Genomic DNA, 18005 nt, shown 5'->3' with positions numbered 1-18005 from the left:
AAAAATCAATCAATCAATCTGAAAATATGGGCTATTTGATCCAACAGACTGGGTCATTTAAAAATAATTTGACATGTATGCTGCCAAAATTGAAAAAAAAAAAAACTGCTTAGTTAAACTCTTAAATGATACTATACTCTGCCTTTTCTCCTCAGAATTAGGGAGTAGTATTCACCTTCATTTAAAATTTCCTGCCTTTTTGTCAGTTTGTGACACAACTTTCTTTCAGGGAAGTTACTAATGGATGAATGTTTTAAATTGAAGTTTTATTTCTTTTTAATTAGGCATGAGTGAATTCTGTAAGTATATTTAATTCTTGCTATTCTGTGTCCACATGTGACTGCTGCTGTTGTAGCTGCCGCATGGAGCAACAGCTAGAGTATCCTTTTAAAAGACCCTTTTTGTTTGTAAGTATGTCCAGCTTTGGATGGACATTGTGTAGTGAAGGATGCTTGGCTGTGTAGGTGTCTAGAGACAGCCTGTCTTGTACAGTGCACAGTGCATGAGATGACCTTTCCTTATTGAACAGTGAGGATACAAATAAATATTGAACAGCTTTCCCCTCTGTGGGGCACCATGTGACCTGCTCACTGAATGAGACAGTGAACTGGCAGAAATAATAATATATGGTCTTGTAATTAAAGAATGTATCGTATTGCATGTGTGAAGGATATGCAGTCAACCCTAACTTTGGCATTTTCTGACTTGAGTGCTTTCCATAGCAACCTTAATCCTGTTCTAACATTTTTTTACTTTTATTAATAGTAATAATTACTATTTTGCATTTGTAGCTGGTGTCATGGGTATCCTAGATGCTCCTCAGAAAGAGGAGAGACATACTGCTAACTCTGAGAGCTTACAGTTTACAAGCCTAATTCTGCAAATTCTAACTATTGAGTGTAGTTCCTACTATTGTGAGTCCATTGAAGTCACGGAATTATTCTTTTTGACACCAATGTGACTAATCACAGTAGTTGGGACTATGTAATAAGTGTTTGGAGGATGAGGCCCAAGGTTAGCTGAGACATGACATCAGGGAGGTTTACTTCTAAAGCTTTGAGGTGGCTTGTTTTCACTGGTTGTATTGCAAAAAAAGAGTAGTTGTTTGTCATGCTGTGATGCATGGCTAGAAAGGGTTAAACATCCTGCTAAATAAATAACCCTCAAAAGACATGTTGGGAGGTAACATTTGTGGTTGTGTATTTACATATGTATGAGTAGAGTCGACAATGTAATCAACAGTCCCTGTATATGCTGTAATTCTGATACTTCAGAGGTCAAAAGAACATCCTATCATTTAAATGAATTGTAAACACGGAATATTTCTGTATTCCTCTGTCTTTGAAATGTATAACAAACAGGGTGGATAAAAATAAATTTTTTGATTTAAATCGGATTTTTTTGATAAAATGCTTTTTGAGGAAAAAACCTATCTAAAGATAGTTTTAATTAAGATACAATATAGCTCAAAGATATCTCATCATGGAATAGGGATTATAAATTCTAATTCTATAGTATGAGACAATATATTCATATAATGTTTAAGAAAAGTTTTGTAAATGAGTTCCAATAGTTCACGGATTAGGGACCCAATCTTATGGGGTTCCAGAGGCTTTTGTATTTTTTATTTATTTATTTAGGTTAATCTTTCTATCTACCCAATGGGACTCAGTGCTCCATCTAGAAGATACCATCAGAGATGCTTAGTTTTGCAGTTCTCAAACTGTGGCTTTGTGTCTCCAGAGATAACATGCTTGTTAACAGCAAAAATGTTTTTAAATAAATATATAAATAAATAAAATATAGAGGTGAGAAATAACAGACCTCAACCCTATCGTCCCTTTGCAGATTTGTGTACAGTCAATCCCTTACCTCTCTCTAAAAGTGCAAAGTTTCAAAAAGTTCAATGAATAGAAGATTGTTGTGGGCGGAATAGATCTGGACGAGGAGAAGAAGTCTGGGGCCACTTAAGGATGTGGGGCAAAATCAGTACTTGGTCCTGCTAGTGAAGGCAGGGGGCTGGACTCGATGACCTTTCAAGGTCCCTTCCAGTTCTAGGAGATAGGATATCTCCATTTAAAAAAAATAAATAAATAAGTGAGAAAGGAGGGACAGGCAGTAGAAACAAAAGTGAAACTGTTTGAGCAGCATATTCCAGAAGTCTTGAGGTCTTTCTGAGTGTAGCCTTCATTGATTTGAGATGTACCATACCATTCTCTCACTAAAAGGGAAAACCTATAATGGCAGCAGGCTGTAAAAGAGACCCAGTTTGGGAATATTTCAAAGAAGTTCCTCTACTTGTGGATAAGACAGGAATGCGTGCAAAATGCAAAGAGTGCAACAAAGAAGTGCAAGGCCTGGTTTCCTGAATGAAACAACATCATGAGAAGTGTTCCTTCTCAGGAGGAAGCTGTATTGAAGATGATGAAAGGAACATGTCTGAACATGCAGGATCTTCAGGTTGGTAAACTTTTTTATTTCATACTTCTTCCTTAAGGACTGACTGTCTTCCTTCTGGACTATTCTTGAATTCTCATGCTTGAGCAAAAAATATAGTTGTTACTCTATGGTACTATCATTTTAGATGCAACTGTGATAAAAAATAAATAGATGAAATAGACAGATCTTCCTTTTACAATTTCACCTTTAAAGTAGTATTGAGTGTCAGTGAATGCAATGAGTAATACTAAATGAGCAGTATGATAATAATAATTAAATAACTGCATTGACTTATTTTGTTTAGGAGAATCCATCCTCAACATACAAGATTCTGAAGACTATCCACCTTCAAGATCATCATCATTTTCTATAGTTTCAGAGTAATCTGCCAGTGATAGTGTTTCAGTCACATCATGTATGTCCCATAGCCACAGTATATCACCTGTAGCAAAAAGAAAAAAAATCTCCATCATCCAGAAACAACCATAGATAAGTTTGTGATGAGAACCAGCAGATTACAAAAACAAGTAATTGATGAAAAAATTGCCCAGTTTGTTTATGCAACAAACTCTCCTTTCCATATGATTGAGAACCCACACTTCAGTCATTGAGACCAGGATACAGTCCACCCAACAGAGCAGATGTCGCAGGCAAATTGTTGGGTAAAGTGTATGAAAGAGAAATTGAGCAGTGTGCAAAAGGACTAGAGGGTGAAATTGTTAACCTGAGTCTTGATGGGTGGAGCAATGTCCACAATGGTTCTGTTGTATGTGCTTGTGTGACAACAGAAGAAGGGAATGTCTTCCTTACAGAAACAATTGATACATCAGGAAATACACACACAGCAGAATACTTACAAGAAGTAGCAGTAAAAGCTATAACAGATTGTGAACAAAAATTCAGATGTCTGGTATGCAGCTTGGTCAGACAATGCTGCAAATGGATCCAAGATGAGAAGAAATTTAGAAGAGATTCCCAAGCTAATAACATGGTTGCAGTGCTCATTTGATGCACCTCCTAGCCAAAGACTTCAGTGTTCCAGAAATAAAGGCTAATGTTGTTGAAATTGCAAAATACTTCTGTAACAACCACTTTACAGCAGCTGCTCTGAAAAAAAGTGGGAGGAACCAAGCTAACTCTCCCAACAGACATGCACTGGAACTCAATAGTGGACTGGTTTGAGCACTATATGAAGAACTGGCCTAATCTGATGACAGTTTGTGAACAAAATCCTGAAAAATTAAATGGCACTGTCACAGCCAAAGTTTTCACCATTGAGCTTAAGAGAAATGTTGAAGACATGCGGAGTATCCTGAAGCCTATTTCTGTAGCCTTGAACAAAATGCGGGGAAATAGCTGTTTTATTGCTGATGCTGTTGAAATTTGGAAGGAACTGAGTGAGATCTTAAAAAGAGAAATATGCAATGACAGAGTTAAATTATAAGCATTTAAAAAATGAAGGGGACAAGCACTATCTCCAGCTCATTTTCTTGCAAATATTCTCAATACTTGGTACCAGGGTCAAATCTTAACTGCTAAAGAAGTGGAGTTGGCTATGACATGGACATCCAGCAATCATCACTCCATAATGCCAACTATAATAAACTTTAGAGCTAAGGGTGAACCATTCAAGAAATATATGTTTGCTGATGATGTTTTAAAGAAAGGCACACCAGTGAACTGGTGGAAGTCACGTAAGCACTTTGATTCAGAGAGTGTTGAAGTGATAATCTCAGTTTTAACTGCAGTAGCTTCTTCTGCCGGTGTAGAAAGAATATTTTCTTCCTTTGGACTAATTCCAAATTGAGAAATCGTTTGGGACTTGAAAAAGCAGGAAAGCTTCTTTTTCTTTTCCAGATTATGAACAAACAGGAAAATGAAGGTGAAGATGACTGAGTTAGCTGCAGAAGCCAATATTTTAAGTTTCTCATGTTGACCTGGCTGAAAAATAAATAAATTTCATTTAACTATTTTAGTTAAAAACAATTTTAACAAAAACAAACCTGATATTAAAAAACTTGAATGTTTAACTACATTCAAAAATTCATATGCTTGTTTTGTTAAAATATTGTATGTTTGCTATTGAAGAAAAAAATCCAGAATACATAACGTTGTTGTTTTAGTTAAATAAAATTTAAATGTCTGTCTGGTGTGACAAAATTCCTCCTCTATCTTGGTGGGTCCTGCGCTTATTGGCGGATTTTCTTGCCTCAGAGATTCACCATGTGGGTTGGGGAACAGCCCAGAGACCTTCCCCTCTGGAAGAACCCACAGTCCAGGTCAATTGGGAGGTTTGGGGGGAACCCGGGCCCGCCCTCTACTCCGGGTTCTAGCCCAGGGCCCTGTGGACTGCAGCTGTCTATAGTGCCTCCTGTAACAGCTGCATGACAGCTACAACTCCCTGGGCTACTTCCCCATGGCCTCCTCTAAACACCTTCCTTATTCTCACCACAGGACCTTCCTCCTGTTGTCTGATAACGCTTGTGCTCCTCAGTCCTCCAGCAGCACACCCTCTCACTCTCAGCTCCTTGCGCCTCTTGCTCCCAGCTCCTCATACTCGCACCACAAACTGAAGTGAGCTCCTTTTAAAACCCAGGTGCCCTGATTAGCCTGCCTGCCTTAATTGATTCTAGCAGGTTCCTGATTACTCTAGTGCAGCCCCTGCTCTGGTCACTCAGGGAACAGAAAACTACTCATCCAGTGACCAGTATATTTGCCCTCTACCAGACTCCTGTACCCCACTGGTCTGGGTCTGTCACACTGGTGATGTTCTCCCCCTAATACAGCATGGCAAGAAAATCCTCCAAATATTAATGATTAACCTGTTGAATTGGAGATAGTTCACCTCCCAATGACTTCATAAATATCTGCTTCAGTTACCTTGGGTAAATAAAATAACCAAACATTCATTTTCTGATATAGCTGTAAAACTAATCTGAAAAGTTTTCAAAATAAATCACTTAAAAAACGTATAGTGTGTACCTTCTAAAAACAAAACCTACATCTACCTCTGAGTTGTGAAGAATATGTATTAAGGTTATAACAACCAACAAGAATGCATTTTTATGTAGAAATCCATGATTAAATCGCGTCTTCCTGACTAGTGATTTAAATCATGATTTAAATTGTGATTTAAATATATTTGATTTAAATCAAATCCACCCTGATAGCAAATAAACTGTGAGTGGTGGAGGAACAAGCAAATTGCCTTATGTTAATTCTGTAGCTAAGTACCAGTGATGGACCTCCTTCAAAGTCATGCTAATTACCTTTTGAACTCTTGTCAAAAGATATGAACAACTTGTCAAAAGACATGAAATTGTATAAAAGATCCTTGGGTCCTGATTCTGTCATCTCAGATCTGCTTAGGCTTCATCAGGGGAAGTTTGAGTCGCAAGACTGAGGTCCCAGTTATGCTGGTACACCCTGAATATGAGATTTGGACATTGGACTATAACCTATGGACTATTTCTAAAAGAACTCTTTGCAACTACAAAGCTCACCATCTCTGGTATGAATCTGAATCTTAAGAATTGAACTCATGTCTGTATGTATATTGATCTTTTAACCATACTCTCTCTCTTTTGTTTTTTTAATACATTTTAGTTTAGTTAATAAGGATTGGCTGTAGCATGTATTTGGGTAAGATCTGAAACATTCATTAACCTGGGAGGTAATGTGTCCGATCCTTTGGGATTGGTAGAACCTTTTCTTTTATATGATGAAATAAGATTTTCAGAAATCATCATATTTGATGTGGGTACCTGGATGGAGGCCTGAGGCTGGATCACTTTAAGGCAGCTGTGTTGTCTGGACTTCTGAGTAACCAGTGCGGTAATAAAGAAGCTGTTTTATGCTGGTTTGGTAAATCTAAGTATTGGAATATTCACCAGCTTTTTGGGGATTGTCTGCTCCATTCTTTGCAGTTCACCCTAATTGAGCGACCACAGTTGGCTCCCCACCAGGACTCCGATCAAAAATGCTTTTTTGTTGTTGCCATTCTCTGTTTGACAAAACATCACAGGAGAAATCTGCTAAACCTAACAATCATTCTGTTAAAACAAGGAAGACTCACCCAAGTGGCAGTCCCAGGAGGTAAGCACACTGAGGGCTTGTCTTCACTATGGGGAGATCAACGCTGCAGCAGGGGTCGATTTAGCAGGTCTAGTGAAGATCTGCTAAATCGACCGCAGAGCGCTCTCCGGTCGACCCTGGTATTCCACCTTTCCAAGAGCTTGTCTTCACTACTGGGGTGAGTCGACCTAAGTAACGAGGTCTGGGGTGAGTTGACTTAAGTTTGCTTTGGCGCGCATCATAATGTAATGTGTGTAGTTTGATACTGAGATTCACTGGGACTGCATAACATGTTCCAGATGGTCTCATTGAACTTAATGGTGAGAATAAATGTGACAAAGGAAAAATCTGTGTAGTATTAAACACGAGTCTGTAATTTATCTGTTATACACAAACCAGATTTGCTAGAGGCGGTGCTAGCATAGTGCTGGCTATTTTGACATAGTCACTGCAATATCATGGGTTTATAAAGTATGTTTTTCAGGGTAAAACAGAGCATAGCTTTTCTGCAGATCGTAAAGTTAAAATCATACCTATAAATTGAATTGCACAATGGAATGGTTATAATCATTTTGCTTTGTAGCTAACTCACAGATTTTTTTTTTAAATCCTTCAACTCGTTGCATTATGACTAGCCTGTCATTAGTGGCACTTCATATAGTATGATAGTCATAGAGCTGTCAATAAGGTTTCAGCTGGAGCACACACTATTAACAGATCTTGAAAATAATCCTCTATTATTAAATTAAAAAGGCACCAAAATAAATAAAAATCAGTACTTTTAGTAATTATTTTTGTGTTTCTCCAGTTTGAAAAAGTTTTTTTCTTTAAAAAGAATAGATACTCAAGACAATACAATCAAAAGAAAATGAAGTTAAAAATGAGAACACAAACATTTAGGGCCTGATGCAAAGCCCACTGAACTCAATGAGAAACTTTCTGTTGACTTTAGTGGCTTTGGATGAGTCCCTTGTTGCCAACACTGAGTGGGTCATTTATTGCTAACAGTCTAAAAGTTTATTCAGTTCTTTAACCACTGTCTGAAATAATCTGATAAAGATTTTTGGATTTTGTGTTCAAACTTCATTAAAATTTGGATTAAAAGGTCTAAAAACATCTAAAAACAGAACTGAGAATAAATTACAGTGTCAGCATAGCATAACAGCTGAAAGAAATGAAGATATGAGTGCAATCATGTAAAGCAGGGGTAGTCAATTATTTTTTGTCAAGGTTCAAATTTCTTGGTCAAAGGTATAGTCAAGGTCCAGCCTCCAGAGAAAATAATAATATTAAAAAAGCAACAATAATGGTAATAAGTAGGGCTGTCAAGCAATTAAAAATTAATTGTGATTAATCGCACTGTTAAACAATAATAGAATACCATTTATTTAAATATTTTTGCATGTTTTCTACATTCAGTTACAACACAGAATACAAAGTGTACAGTGCTCACTTTATATTTATTTTTGATTACCAGTATTTGCACTGTAAAAAAACGAGAAATAATATTTTTCAGTTCATCTAACAAAAGTACTGTAGTGCAATCTCTTTATCATGAAAGTTGAACTTACAAATGTAGAATTATGTAAAAAAAACCCTGCATTCAAAAATAAAACTGAATTTTTAGCACCCGCAAGTCCACTCAGTCTTACTTCTTGTTCAGCCAGTCGCTCAGACAAACAAGTTTGTTTACACTTGCAGGAGATAATGCTGCCCCCTTCTTGTTTACAATGTCACCAAAAGTGAGAATAGACGTTCTCATGGCACTGTTGTAGTCAGCCTCTGCATGGGCACAAAGGTCTCATGGAACTGATTACAGGTTATAAGCCTAAATATAAACCTGTTTTTTGACAGCTATACTTATGAAACTCTGTTCTTAGATCATTAGATCACAAATGTGGATTACTACCTTTGAATGTTTAAAAGGAAAAAAAAAATTAAAATTACCAAAGCATGTGGTGCTCACATGGAACAACATTTTGCAACAGAAAATCATACATTACTTTACATCAAAGGTAGTCAATAGGCAGACCATGGGCCAAATCCGGACCGCCAGATGCTTTTGAACGGACCCCAAAATCTTTTCATTTACTTATTATTAGGGCTGTCAATTAATCGCAGTTAACTCACATGATTAACTCAAAAAAGTAATCTTGATTAAAAAAAGTAATCATGATTAATCGCAGTTTTAATCGCATTGTTAAACAATGGAATACCAATTGAAATTTCTGGAACCCCACTTTCATGAATAAAGAAGCAGTTTCTTTATTCGGTGCCTTCCTCTCTCCTTGACTCTGTTGGCAATGGCAAAGTGAGTCTCAGCTGTGTGTATTATCTTTACCCAGTCATCCACTGGTGCAGATTTGTGTGCAAACAGAAAGAACTTCCCTCACCTGAGTAAGTGGCTTTGTGACTCTGTGTGCCAGGTCACACCACCACTCACTTGAACTGGTGCGAAGCGGGGCTGGGCGCGAGCCGTGGCTGGACGAGGCGCCGCCCTCTCCCGGGGGGCGGCGGCGACTCTGGACGCGAGCCGGGCCCTTCCTGTGGCTCGCCCCAGCTGCGACGGGCGTCGCTCGCCTCTCCCCCTCCGCGGGAATGGGGGGGGGCTGGCATTCTGCCTCGGCCGGCGCCTAGCAGCTGACTTAGAACTGGTGCGGACCAGGGGAATCCAACTGTTTAATTAAAACAAAGCATCGCGAAGGCCCGCGGTGGGTGTTGACGCGATGTGATTTCTGCCCAGTGCTCTGAATGTTAAAGTGAAGAAATTCAATGAAGCGCGGGTAAACGGTGGGAGTAACTATGACTCTCTTAACGTGTTCTACATGGGGAGTCGGGCTCTTGAGGCATGAAGAAGCAGCTTCGCTATAGAAGGGGGGGTTGACTCCTCCCGAGCGGCCGGGGCTCCGGCTAGATAAGGAGGTTGCACCTCTCCTTGCTGATTCTCTCACTAGTCTGCATCCTTTTAGGGGGAAAAGACGTGGTTCGCCACTGATTCTCCTAATCGGGTCTAGTTGCTGGGGCAGCGAGAACACCAGATCCTTAACCTCCCCGCGGTGCCTGCCGGACGCCACTTATATGGTGGTGACCAAGAGGATCTGCTGCCCTGCCCCACAGGGTGACTGGGCTGAAAAACACCCTGTGGGAGAAGCCAACACTCCGGTGTTGAAAAACAAAACGAAAGACGAGCCTCCGGGTTCGCAGCAAACCACCCTTCTTTGCGTTGAGAATTGCGGGGTTCTCATAAACTACCACCTACACCGACACCTTGTGACTCCAGGGCTGGAGGCGGCAGTAGCTTTTTGAATGTAAGGGAATGGAACCGGGAGACTCCAGACCTTGAAAAGATCAGTCTTAGTCTCCGGACGCTGTTGCTTAAGAAGGTTCTGATGAATATCGTTCCATGAGGTCCTTTCCCTCATGCGATGTCAACCTCTATTTTCCTACTATTCTTTTCCACTCTATCCACCTTCCCCTCTTCACGGGATTCTCGTAATGATTATATTACCATGCTCGACGTCACCCTGAGTTGACACCTGGTTGGATGGGCCACCCGCGAGTGTACTTACACTCCAAATACCCCAGTACAGAAACCCGCGTGGGTTTGTAAAATAGCCAAATGCCTCGTCTTCTAATTAGTGACGCGCATGAATGGATGAACGAGATTCCCACTGTCCCTACCTACTATCTAGCGAAACCATAGCCAAGGGAACGGGCTTGGCAGAATCAGCGGGGAAAGAAGACCCTGTTGAGCTTGACTCTAGTCTGGCACTTGAGGGAAGTTCTTTCAGTTCGTGTGCAAATCCACGTTGGTTTAAAATAAAATAAAATAAAAAATCCTCTCCCTCCTCCCCCATATGAATTTGGGCTCTAGGCATTTGCCTAGGTCTTAATCTGGCCCTGCCCTTGCAGCTGCTGCACTGACATGAGTCTCAGTGCAAGAGTTCCAATCTTGTCAGCGCTCCAATCTATTTTGTCAATAAACTAGCAGCTAAGGAGGATTTACATGACTTGTGCCCCCCTGAGGTAACAATTCACATTTGAATAAAAGTTCCTACACACATATTTATATAACTAACCATTTTATTGGCTCATTAATCTAAGTTGTTAAAGTCCCCAGTTCATATCTGAATCATAGATAGGGTGACCAGATGTCCCAATTTTATAGGGACAGTCACGATATTCGGGGCTTTTTCTTATATAGGTGTCTATTACCCCCCACCCCCGTCCCGATTTTTCACACTTGCTATCTGGTCACCCTAATCATAGACCATGACAACTCCAAAGTTTATCAAGCCAGCATTAGTAATCGGATTTGAAACCTCTCTCTCTCTCAAAATATTTGTGAACTGTTTAAAAACTATTAGGTCAGTGATCTGCATATTAAAAAGCCTATGTCTGTTTTCACAGTCACCTCCATGACAACAGCCTTCCTTGCAGTGAGCAACTGTGAAAAGCTGTTGTTAGCTTGTATTTCCACCCTCACTAGCACCCATATATGCCTTCACATGAGACCTTCTCTGGTGTCATGGTGGAGGATGGCAAATGGTGCTGGGGGAGGAAAGACACACTACTGTCAAATGGGAGACTCATCTTCTTCCCCCTCTCTCCCCAAGCATTGTGGGTAGGGTGTTCCCTTTTAAAAAGAAAAAAAATACAAATTTGAGCCAAGTGAGATTGTGTTGTCAGTACCCCCCAATACAGCTGCAACTCTAGTGCCACTATTCTGACATGGAATTGTAGAAGACAAGAACAGAATCATGCAAGCACAGCTCTATTGCTGCCAGGGTCTGCAGACATGGCATTGACCTTTTATCAGGTTAATAGAGCGGATACCTCTCTCTCCAAGGTCTGTCAGCATTGCTACTTGTGTTAACCAGAGAGGGGCTGCTGCAGAGTGACTCCCAAGCTCTCTCCTACACTGAGTTTGCTGTGGGGTTTTTTTTCACATAGTCCCAGACTCTGCTGGCGTAAGGAGCATGAGCTTGATCTCTGGACCTAAACTCAGTTTTCTTGGTTCTCCAGGTTGTACCATTGCTAGACCTCCCTTCTGCACCTCCAGTTTTAATGCCATTGGGTATAAAAAGGAGATGCAGTTTCCGACTTTTACAGTTTTATCATGAGACATATGATCTCTGGTATTTTTCTTAAAACTTTGGGCGCCGAAGTCAGATGGAAACACTAGAATTTCTGCTTTCATTAAAAAAAAAAATGTTTCTAGCCGTCATAGTTGCAGAGATAAGGTTGGAAACATGAACCCTAAAAGTTGAAAAGCCATCATGCAAATAAAAAGACCCCCAAATTTATTATTTGTAAACCTTACGAATTTTAAGCCAGTCTCAGGAGTTTTTGTGGCCTCGCTCATGCTATTCAAATATTAGGGGTTGCCAATACTGGAAATGAAATGCTCAAAGTTATGCGGTATGTATTGTACATTAGTGACACAGATGAGCCAAAGCAAGGACATTTTAAGTTGCCCTGAAGTTGATTCCTTAGCCCTAGAGCATGAAGGACATGAGTATCTCCTAGCACTGGAACTAGCCTTCCCTACCAGGCCCTGCAGTTCTACAACCAACTACAAGCTATTCATTTGCTTCCTCTCATTCGCCAGCCCTGCCTGCCTGGTGTCACACTGCTAGTTGGCTCCATGCCAGTTTTCCCCATGTGTGTGGCCTCACTCCTGATATGACCCCTTAACCCCTTAGTTGCAGCCTGACGAAGGAGTCAAGAAGAGGTAGGCAAGGGGGGAAGTGAGACAGGAATACAGACAGGGAGAAGACGATGGGAGAGGTAACTGGTAGAGGAGACAGGGTAAATCAGGACTGAATATTCTGCATGCTTCAGAAAAGCCCCAGGCAGACAGATTTCCTGCCCCAAAAGTTGTGATTTGTTCCACCTCCCAGCAGCCTGAAATCCCCTCTCCCTTTCCTGCCTTGTCCACTTCCAAACAGTAAGAAACTGGCCAGTCCAAAGAGTTAAAAACCTGAGACCAAATACATGCCCAGTAAAGTCAATGGAGTTACACCAGGGAGGAATTTGGTCCCTAGGGATTAGCTAGTAACCTAAAGATTAGTACATCTTTGGAGCCACTATATTTTATGTGCCTCAGGTCATTGAATGATGCAGCACGTACCATAATATGTCACAGTGTGTGTGCACAATGGACAGTTTAACAATGGCGTGCCCCCCATAATGTGAATTTCCTGAGTTGTATTTGTATGTTTCACAGATCGTCATATAAAATTCATAGGGGTATGTGTGTGTTGTGTATGTGTGTGGGGAGGTATGCTGAGTGAGGAAAATGATCCAAGGGGTAAACATCTTCTCATATTAAAATAAATTCTTCATCTTCCTTTCAGAGTTTATTTTTAACAAAATATCTTTGGCTGCACCGCAGCATTTTTTCACTAGTTGGAGATGGTTATCTTATCAGAAAGTTTCCCCACTGAACATATTCACATAGTTAACCCTGCTCTCCCTTGTGAGCTGGCTTCAAGCAGGCTTTTTTTCCGCTCCATGCACAGACTACAATAAAATGTTATTGTGATGTATCAGTAGCTTACTGGGAAGTGAGACAACTGATTATGTGATTTATTTATTGTAATTAAGTAATGTAGAAAGAACCTATAAGCCTAAACTTGTTTGAATCCATATTCATAAGCTAAGCATTCAATTCATGCCCCAGAATCATTTGTCAATCTGGCCTTTTTTTTTTTTTAATGTTGCCTGGAGACTCTCTTTTTCCTTTTGCTATTAAGTTACCTGAAACTGACACTAAGCCCTGGCTCTCCTCCAAGCTGTAATAAAATAAAAGGAAATGTACTCCATGCAGTTGGACCAGCCATTACTTTACCTACAGTCTTAATAAAGGCCATCTTTAGATCAGGTTGGACTTGTAAAAGCAGCAGGTTATTCATTGTTTAAACAAAGCTACAACTTTTTGTTTGTGACGTTTTTAAATTTGTGGCAGTGTTCTCACTGAGTTTTTGTTTTGGCTGTTTTGTTTATTGAGTTTGCCTATGCAGCTTTACTTCTTCCTCAGGTGTTTTCAAAGGCAGACTGTGAAAGAAGAAATCAAGCTGTTTTCAAAGCTTCAGAGCCGTGAAACCAAAATGTACTGGATGGGAATGAGCCATTCACTTTTATTTGGGGGAAAATACCAGAGAAAATATTTGCACTTTGAAATATTTGAGTTCCGGAGTGGGTATGAACTTTTCCTTCATTTGAGTTTAAAAAGGGAAATAACAATTAACTAGCACTCTCCACATCTTCGAAGTGCTGTGTAATCATTAACTAATTAATTTGCTATTGGGTTCGCCCTCTAGCAGTTCTGTGAAAGAAGAAGGTTTCAACGTTTTTCATGACATGGAAGCTGTTTCCAAGGCCTTAACCACCTACTTAGGAACATAGGAATTGTCATACCAGACCAGAACAGTGATTCATCTAGTAAAGTATCCTGCCTCCAATCAATGCTTCAGTTGCATGGAGTAACCTTCCCATTGGGGAAGTTTCTTACTAACCCCAAAAATTTACTTAGATTGTAAGTTCCTTGAGGTAGGGACTCCCTTTTTGTTCTGTGTTTGTACAGGACCTAGCACAATGGGACTGTGGTCCATGACTAGGGCTCCTAGGCGTTACGGCAATACAAATAATAAATAATGATTGATGGTTGGTTTATTCCTTTCCAGTTACTGAAGGCCACCAGTAGTCACTCAGTGCTAGCGGTGTTCACTTCTTCTGTTGCTCAATTTACCAGTGCAGTTTAATCTGCTCAATCACAGTAAAATAAACCTGATGGATTCCTGAAACAAAGAATATCTAGACCAGGTTAAAACATCAGTTTGTACTTATTAACTACTGGTGGCTTTTGGGTGGAGAAATTGTGATTCTCGATGGAAGAGTGTGTGGTCTAGTAGATGATTGGGTTGTTAATTACTTGTTTTACGGAATTGTGATGAAATAAAACTTATGTTGGACAGTCTTCCAACATTCTTGTTTTAGTTCTTTAAGGTCTTTCACTTACTCCTCACATTCCTGAAACTAATTATTTTACTTACACACTCAATTCTTTTTATGCTGATATTTTCTAATTTAGTTTATTAGGGTTACAATCTTAGCAAACTTCCTTATTTTCGTTCTTCTTTATTGTACTGACGAACCTATTAATGTCTGATTGTACTTTGAACCTTCTTCTTAAACACATATATCCCAGTGTCTTCCTTAGGAGCAGCAGCTGCTCCCATTTTTCTGTAGTGTTCTCATTTTAAAGTCTGTCAAATGATAATCCAGTTGAGTGCAATTAAAACTGAACAACGTTCCTCTCTTGTCGTTTTAATGTAGACTTTTATAACCCACTTGCTGGGAAAAGCTATTTTCCTAATTAAAAAAATCTTATTTTAAAGTCAGCTCTTACTTTCCTTCTCTCCTAGCCCCCAAAACTGTACATCATTTCTGCATCTTACTAATTAAAACTTTCCTGTTCCCTGTAGCCATCAGGGGACCTGTCCTCAGTTGAACTGTAGATTGGCTTCTGATGAATACTGTGTTAAACACTGTTTATGTGGGTTAGGGATTAGTAATGTAGTAAAATAGTTGATATCTGAAAGACTGAGACATTTGTTCTCAGTTTATAGGCAGTAAGGGATTAACTATCACATATGTTCACTCGAGTCACTTGTCGTGAGTAGGGTTGCCACCCATCCGGTTTAAAACCGGGCAGTCCAGATTTCTGCTTGTGTGTCCGGGTGCCATTGGACAAGCCACAATGTCTGTTTTTTTTAATCTGTGGCAACCCTAAGCAGAAGGAAGGAGGCAGTGTAGCAACAGCAGCCATCCCTGCCTCCGGTGCTAGGCTGCTTGTGTGGTTGCGACAGCACGTGGCATGCAGGGGTGGGGCCTTGAGGGAAGAGGCGAAGAAGGGGGCAGTGCCTGGGGGAAGAGGTGGAGAAGGGGTGAGGTCTCAATGGAAGAGGCGGGACAGGGATGGGGCCTCAGGGACGGGGTCCAGTTACAGCCATTAGAAAGGTGGCAACGCTAGATGTGACATATCTGTCATTCTTTCAAAGGGGAGCTGCTGACATAATCATCAGTCTTCTAATGCTTATTTCTATTGCAAGACTTTACTACTGTCTTTATAATGATTTATAGCACATTTGCAATATAGAGTGTTTTTGGAAGGGTGTTTAAGGGGATGAGTTAGTAGTGGAATTGAAAGTCCTCAATGGTTGTCCAGTGGAAAAGACAGAAGCAAAAAACTGATTAAGTTCTACTGTAGAATTGTAATGTAGAGCTGGATCAGAGTTTGCAAGAAGCAGAGCTTCTTGACATTTTTTTGTACTGTATTATTTTATTGTATTATTGCAACAAGGTGTTGTCTCAAGGATGGTGCCAATAAATCCAAATGCAGCAGAAAGCAGCCGCGGAAGGAGGCAGTTGCAACACACACGCAAAATAAGAGAAGTCCTGTTATAAAATGAACATGTAAAGGTTTGTAGTAGTTTGCAGCTTTAAACAGTAGGCTTCCCAGACAGAGGTGTGGACAGACCAATATGAAGAAAAGAAATGCCTGGGGTAAGTTTTGAGACCAGTGATCTACAAAAATCAGTATTTTCTCTTCATTCACAGCATGGCCGTACCCCTCTACATCTTGCTGCCTACAGGGGGCATCTTCGTGTTGTACAGATTTTGCTGAAGGCAGGCTGTGACCTGGACATTCAGGATGATGTAAGTAGATGCAACCATTCTTATACCAAGGGGCCTGCTCTTCCAATGAATGATTCAGTTTCTGAACAGAGCTAGAGTTTTGCTTCTTAAAGGTGGGGGTGAAATTAGAACAGAATCACTCTCCCACCTATTCTAATTTTGAAGCATAACAAGTAAAACTGTATCAGAGTCATAGTAAAATTTAGTGTTTTAGATGAATAGCTTGGTCCTTATTTTCAAGCTGTAGCAGAGCATTAAAAGATGCCTTTCTACTCTAGGCCTGAGTGAGTAGTAATAGAGGATGTTGCCTGCAATTTGATACATACATGGAAATACGAGCACATTTGTGCCATACAGGCGCCCCATTGAAACACTTTACATGATATAATCTGCCAGGAATGTTTGCAACAGAGAGGACTTCAAAATGCAGAAGCTCTTCTGCAGAGAGCATAGAAAAATGAGCAATTGGCCTGAAGTACTGTACAGTACCACAGCAAATTGGCTACCAGTGTAATGCTTGCAGTATGAGTTATCCCCTGTCTCACATAACATGGGATGATAAATGAATAGGGTAAGTTATTTGTGATCATCCTTACAATTAGCAAATGATAGTTTTCAGAAAGTAAAAAGTAAATCATTGGTATTTCTCAGTTTTTCTATAAAAACAATGATAATGCTAGAGCTGAATGCTAGGGAAAATGTTGCTTAGATGAGGAGACATTGGAATTATTTGCATAATCAATTTAGGTCTCTCACTCTGACAAACAAGGAGTTAGGCTGAATTGTTTTTAACAGATTGAAATAAACTTGTCCAGATTCATTGCTAACTCCTGTTAACAGACTGTAATTTTGCCTCTAATTTTTTCTGTGGTGCTCCAACTTGGGATAGGAGTAATGACCCTGCTCCCAGGAGTCTTAACATTGTTACTTGTGTCTCTGACCCAAGAGGTCTGTTCTATAAATGCTGCAGCGCTTTGATGAAGATGCTGGAAGCCAACAGGAGAGAGCTCTCCTATCAGCTTCGTTACTCCACCTCCATGAGAGGCAGTAGCTACATCGGTGGGGGAATCTCTCCCGCTGACATAGCGCTGTCTACATGGCAGGGCGAGAGAAAGGGGGGCGGAATTTAACATCAGTATAACTACATTGCTCAGGGGGGTGGATTTTTCATACCCCATATCAATGTGGTTATACTGAAGTAAGTGTGTAGCGTAGACCTGACCTGAGCGATGTCCGCATAGTTGCACTATTTAGGATCTCTCGCAGGGAGTGGTCAGCAAGGCCATGTGCTATGGTGCTTAGTATGCAGGACTAGGCATTAGGGGCCAGATTTTTAAAGGTGTTAGGTGCCTGAATATGCAGATAGGCACCTAGTGTGATTTTTTTCAAAAGCACCTAGGTGCTTAACTCCCATTGGGTGCTTTTGAAACTCCCGCCACACATCTATCTGAATCTTTAGGTGTCTAAATATCTTGAAAAATCTCACCATTAGACAGCTGGGTTCTATTTCCAGCTGTCACTGACATTGAAACTTAGGGTAGTCTCTGGCAGGCTTGTAACCTTTATTTTTCTGCAACCACTCTTGTACTAAGGCTCTTGAGTCAGTAATTCCATTTCCTAGCCTCTCATTGCTACAGTTTGCGTCTCTGTAAAATAGGGCTAAGACCTGCTATACAGATGTATCGGGGGGCTTGGTTAATTCATATTTGTCAAGTGTTTTCAGATCCTCCCCATGAATGGTGATGTGCACAGTTAGTGCAGAGTATTGTTGTTATAAAGAAATTACAGAA

The 18005-nt window shown here is 40.3% G+C and overlaps 1 protein-coding gene across 1 annotated transcript in view; it reads left to right on the top strand.

Moving 5' to 3' along the window:
• The window catches only part of ANKRD6 (ankyrin repeat domain 6), a 170616-nt gene that overhangs the window by 114512 nt on the left and 38099 nt on the right, over window positions 1-18005 (top strand). The window contains exon 3 of the mRNA XM_026654154.2: window positions 16138-16236. Within this exon, the coding sequence (XP_026509939.1) occupies window positions 16138-16236 (99 nt within the window). The remainder of the gene's footprint in view (window positions 1-16137; window positions 16237-18005) is intronic.

This window comes from Terrapene carolina, unplaced genomic scaffold (assembly GCF_002925995.2).
Source record: "Terrapene carolina triunguis isolate 2854851 unplaced genomic scaffold, T_m_triunguis-2.0 Scaffold42, whole genome shotgun sequence".
Taxonomy (NCBI): domain Eukaryota; kingdom Metazoa; phylum Chordata; order Testudines; family Emydidae; genus Terrapene; species Terrapene triunguis.
The sequence above is the reverse complement of the archived record's forward strand: the minus strand, read 5'-3'. Positions and strand labels throughout refer to the sequence as shown.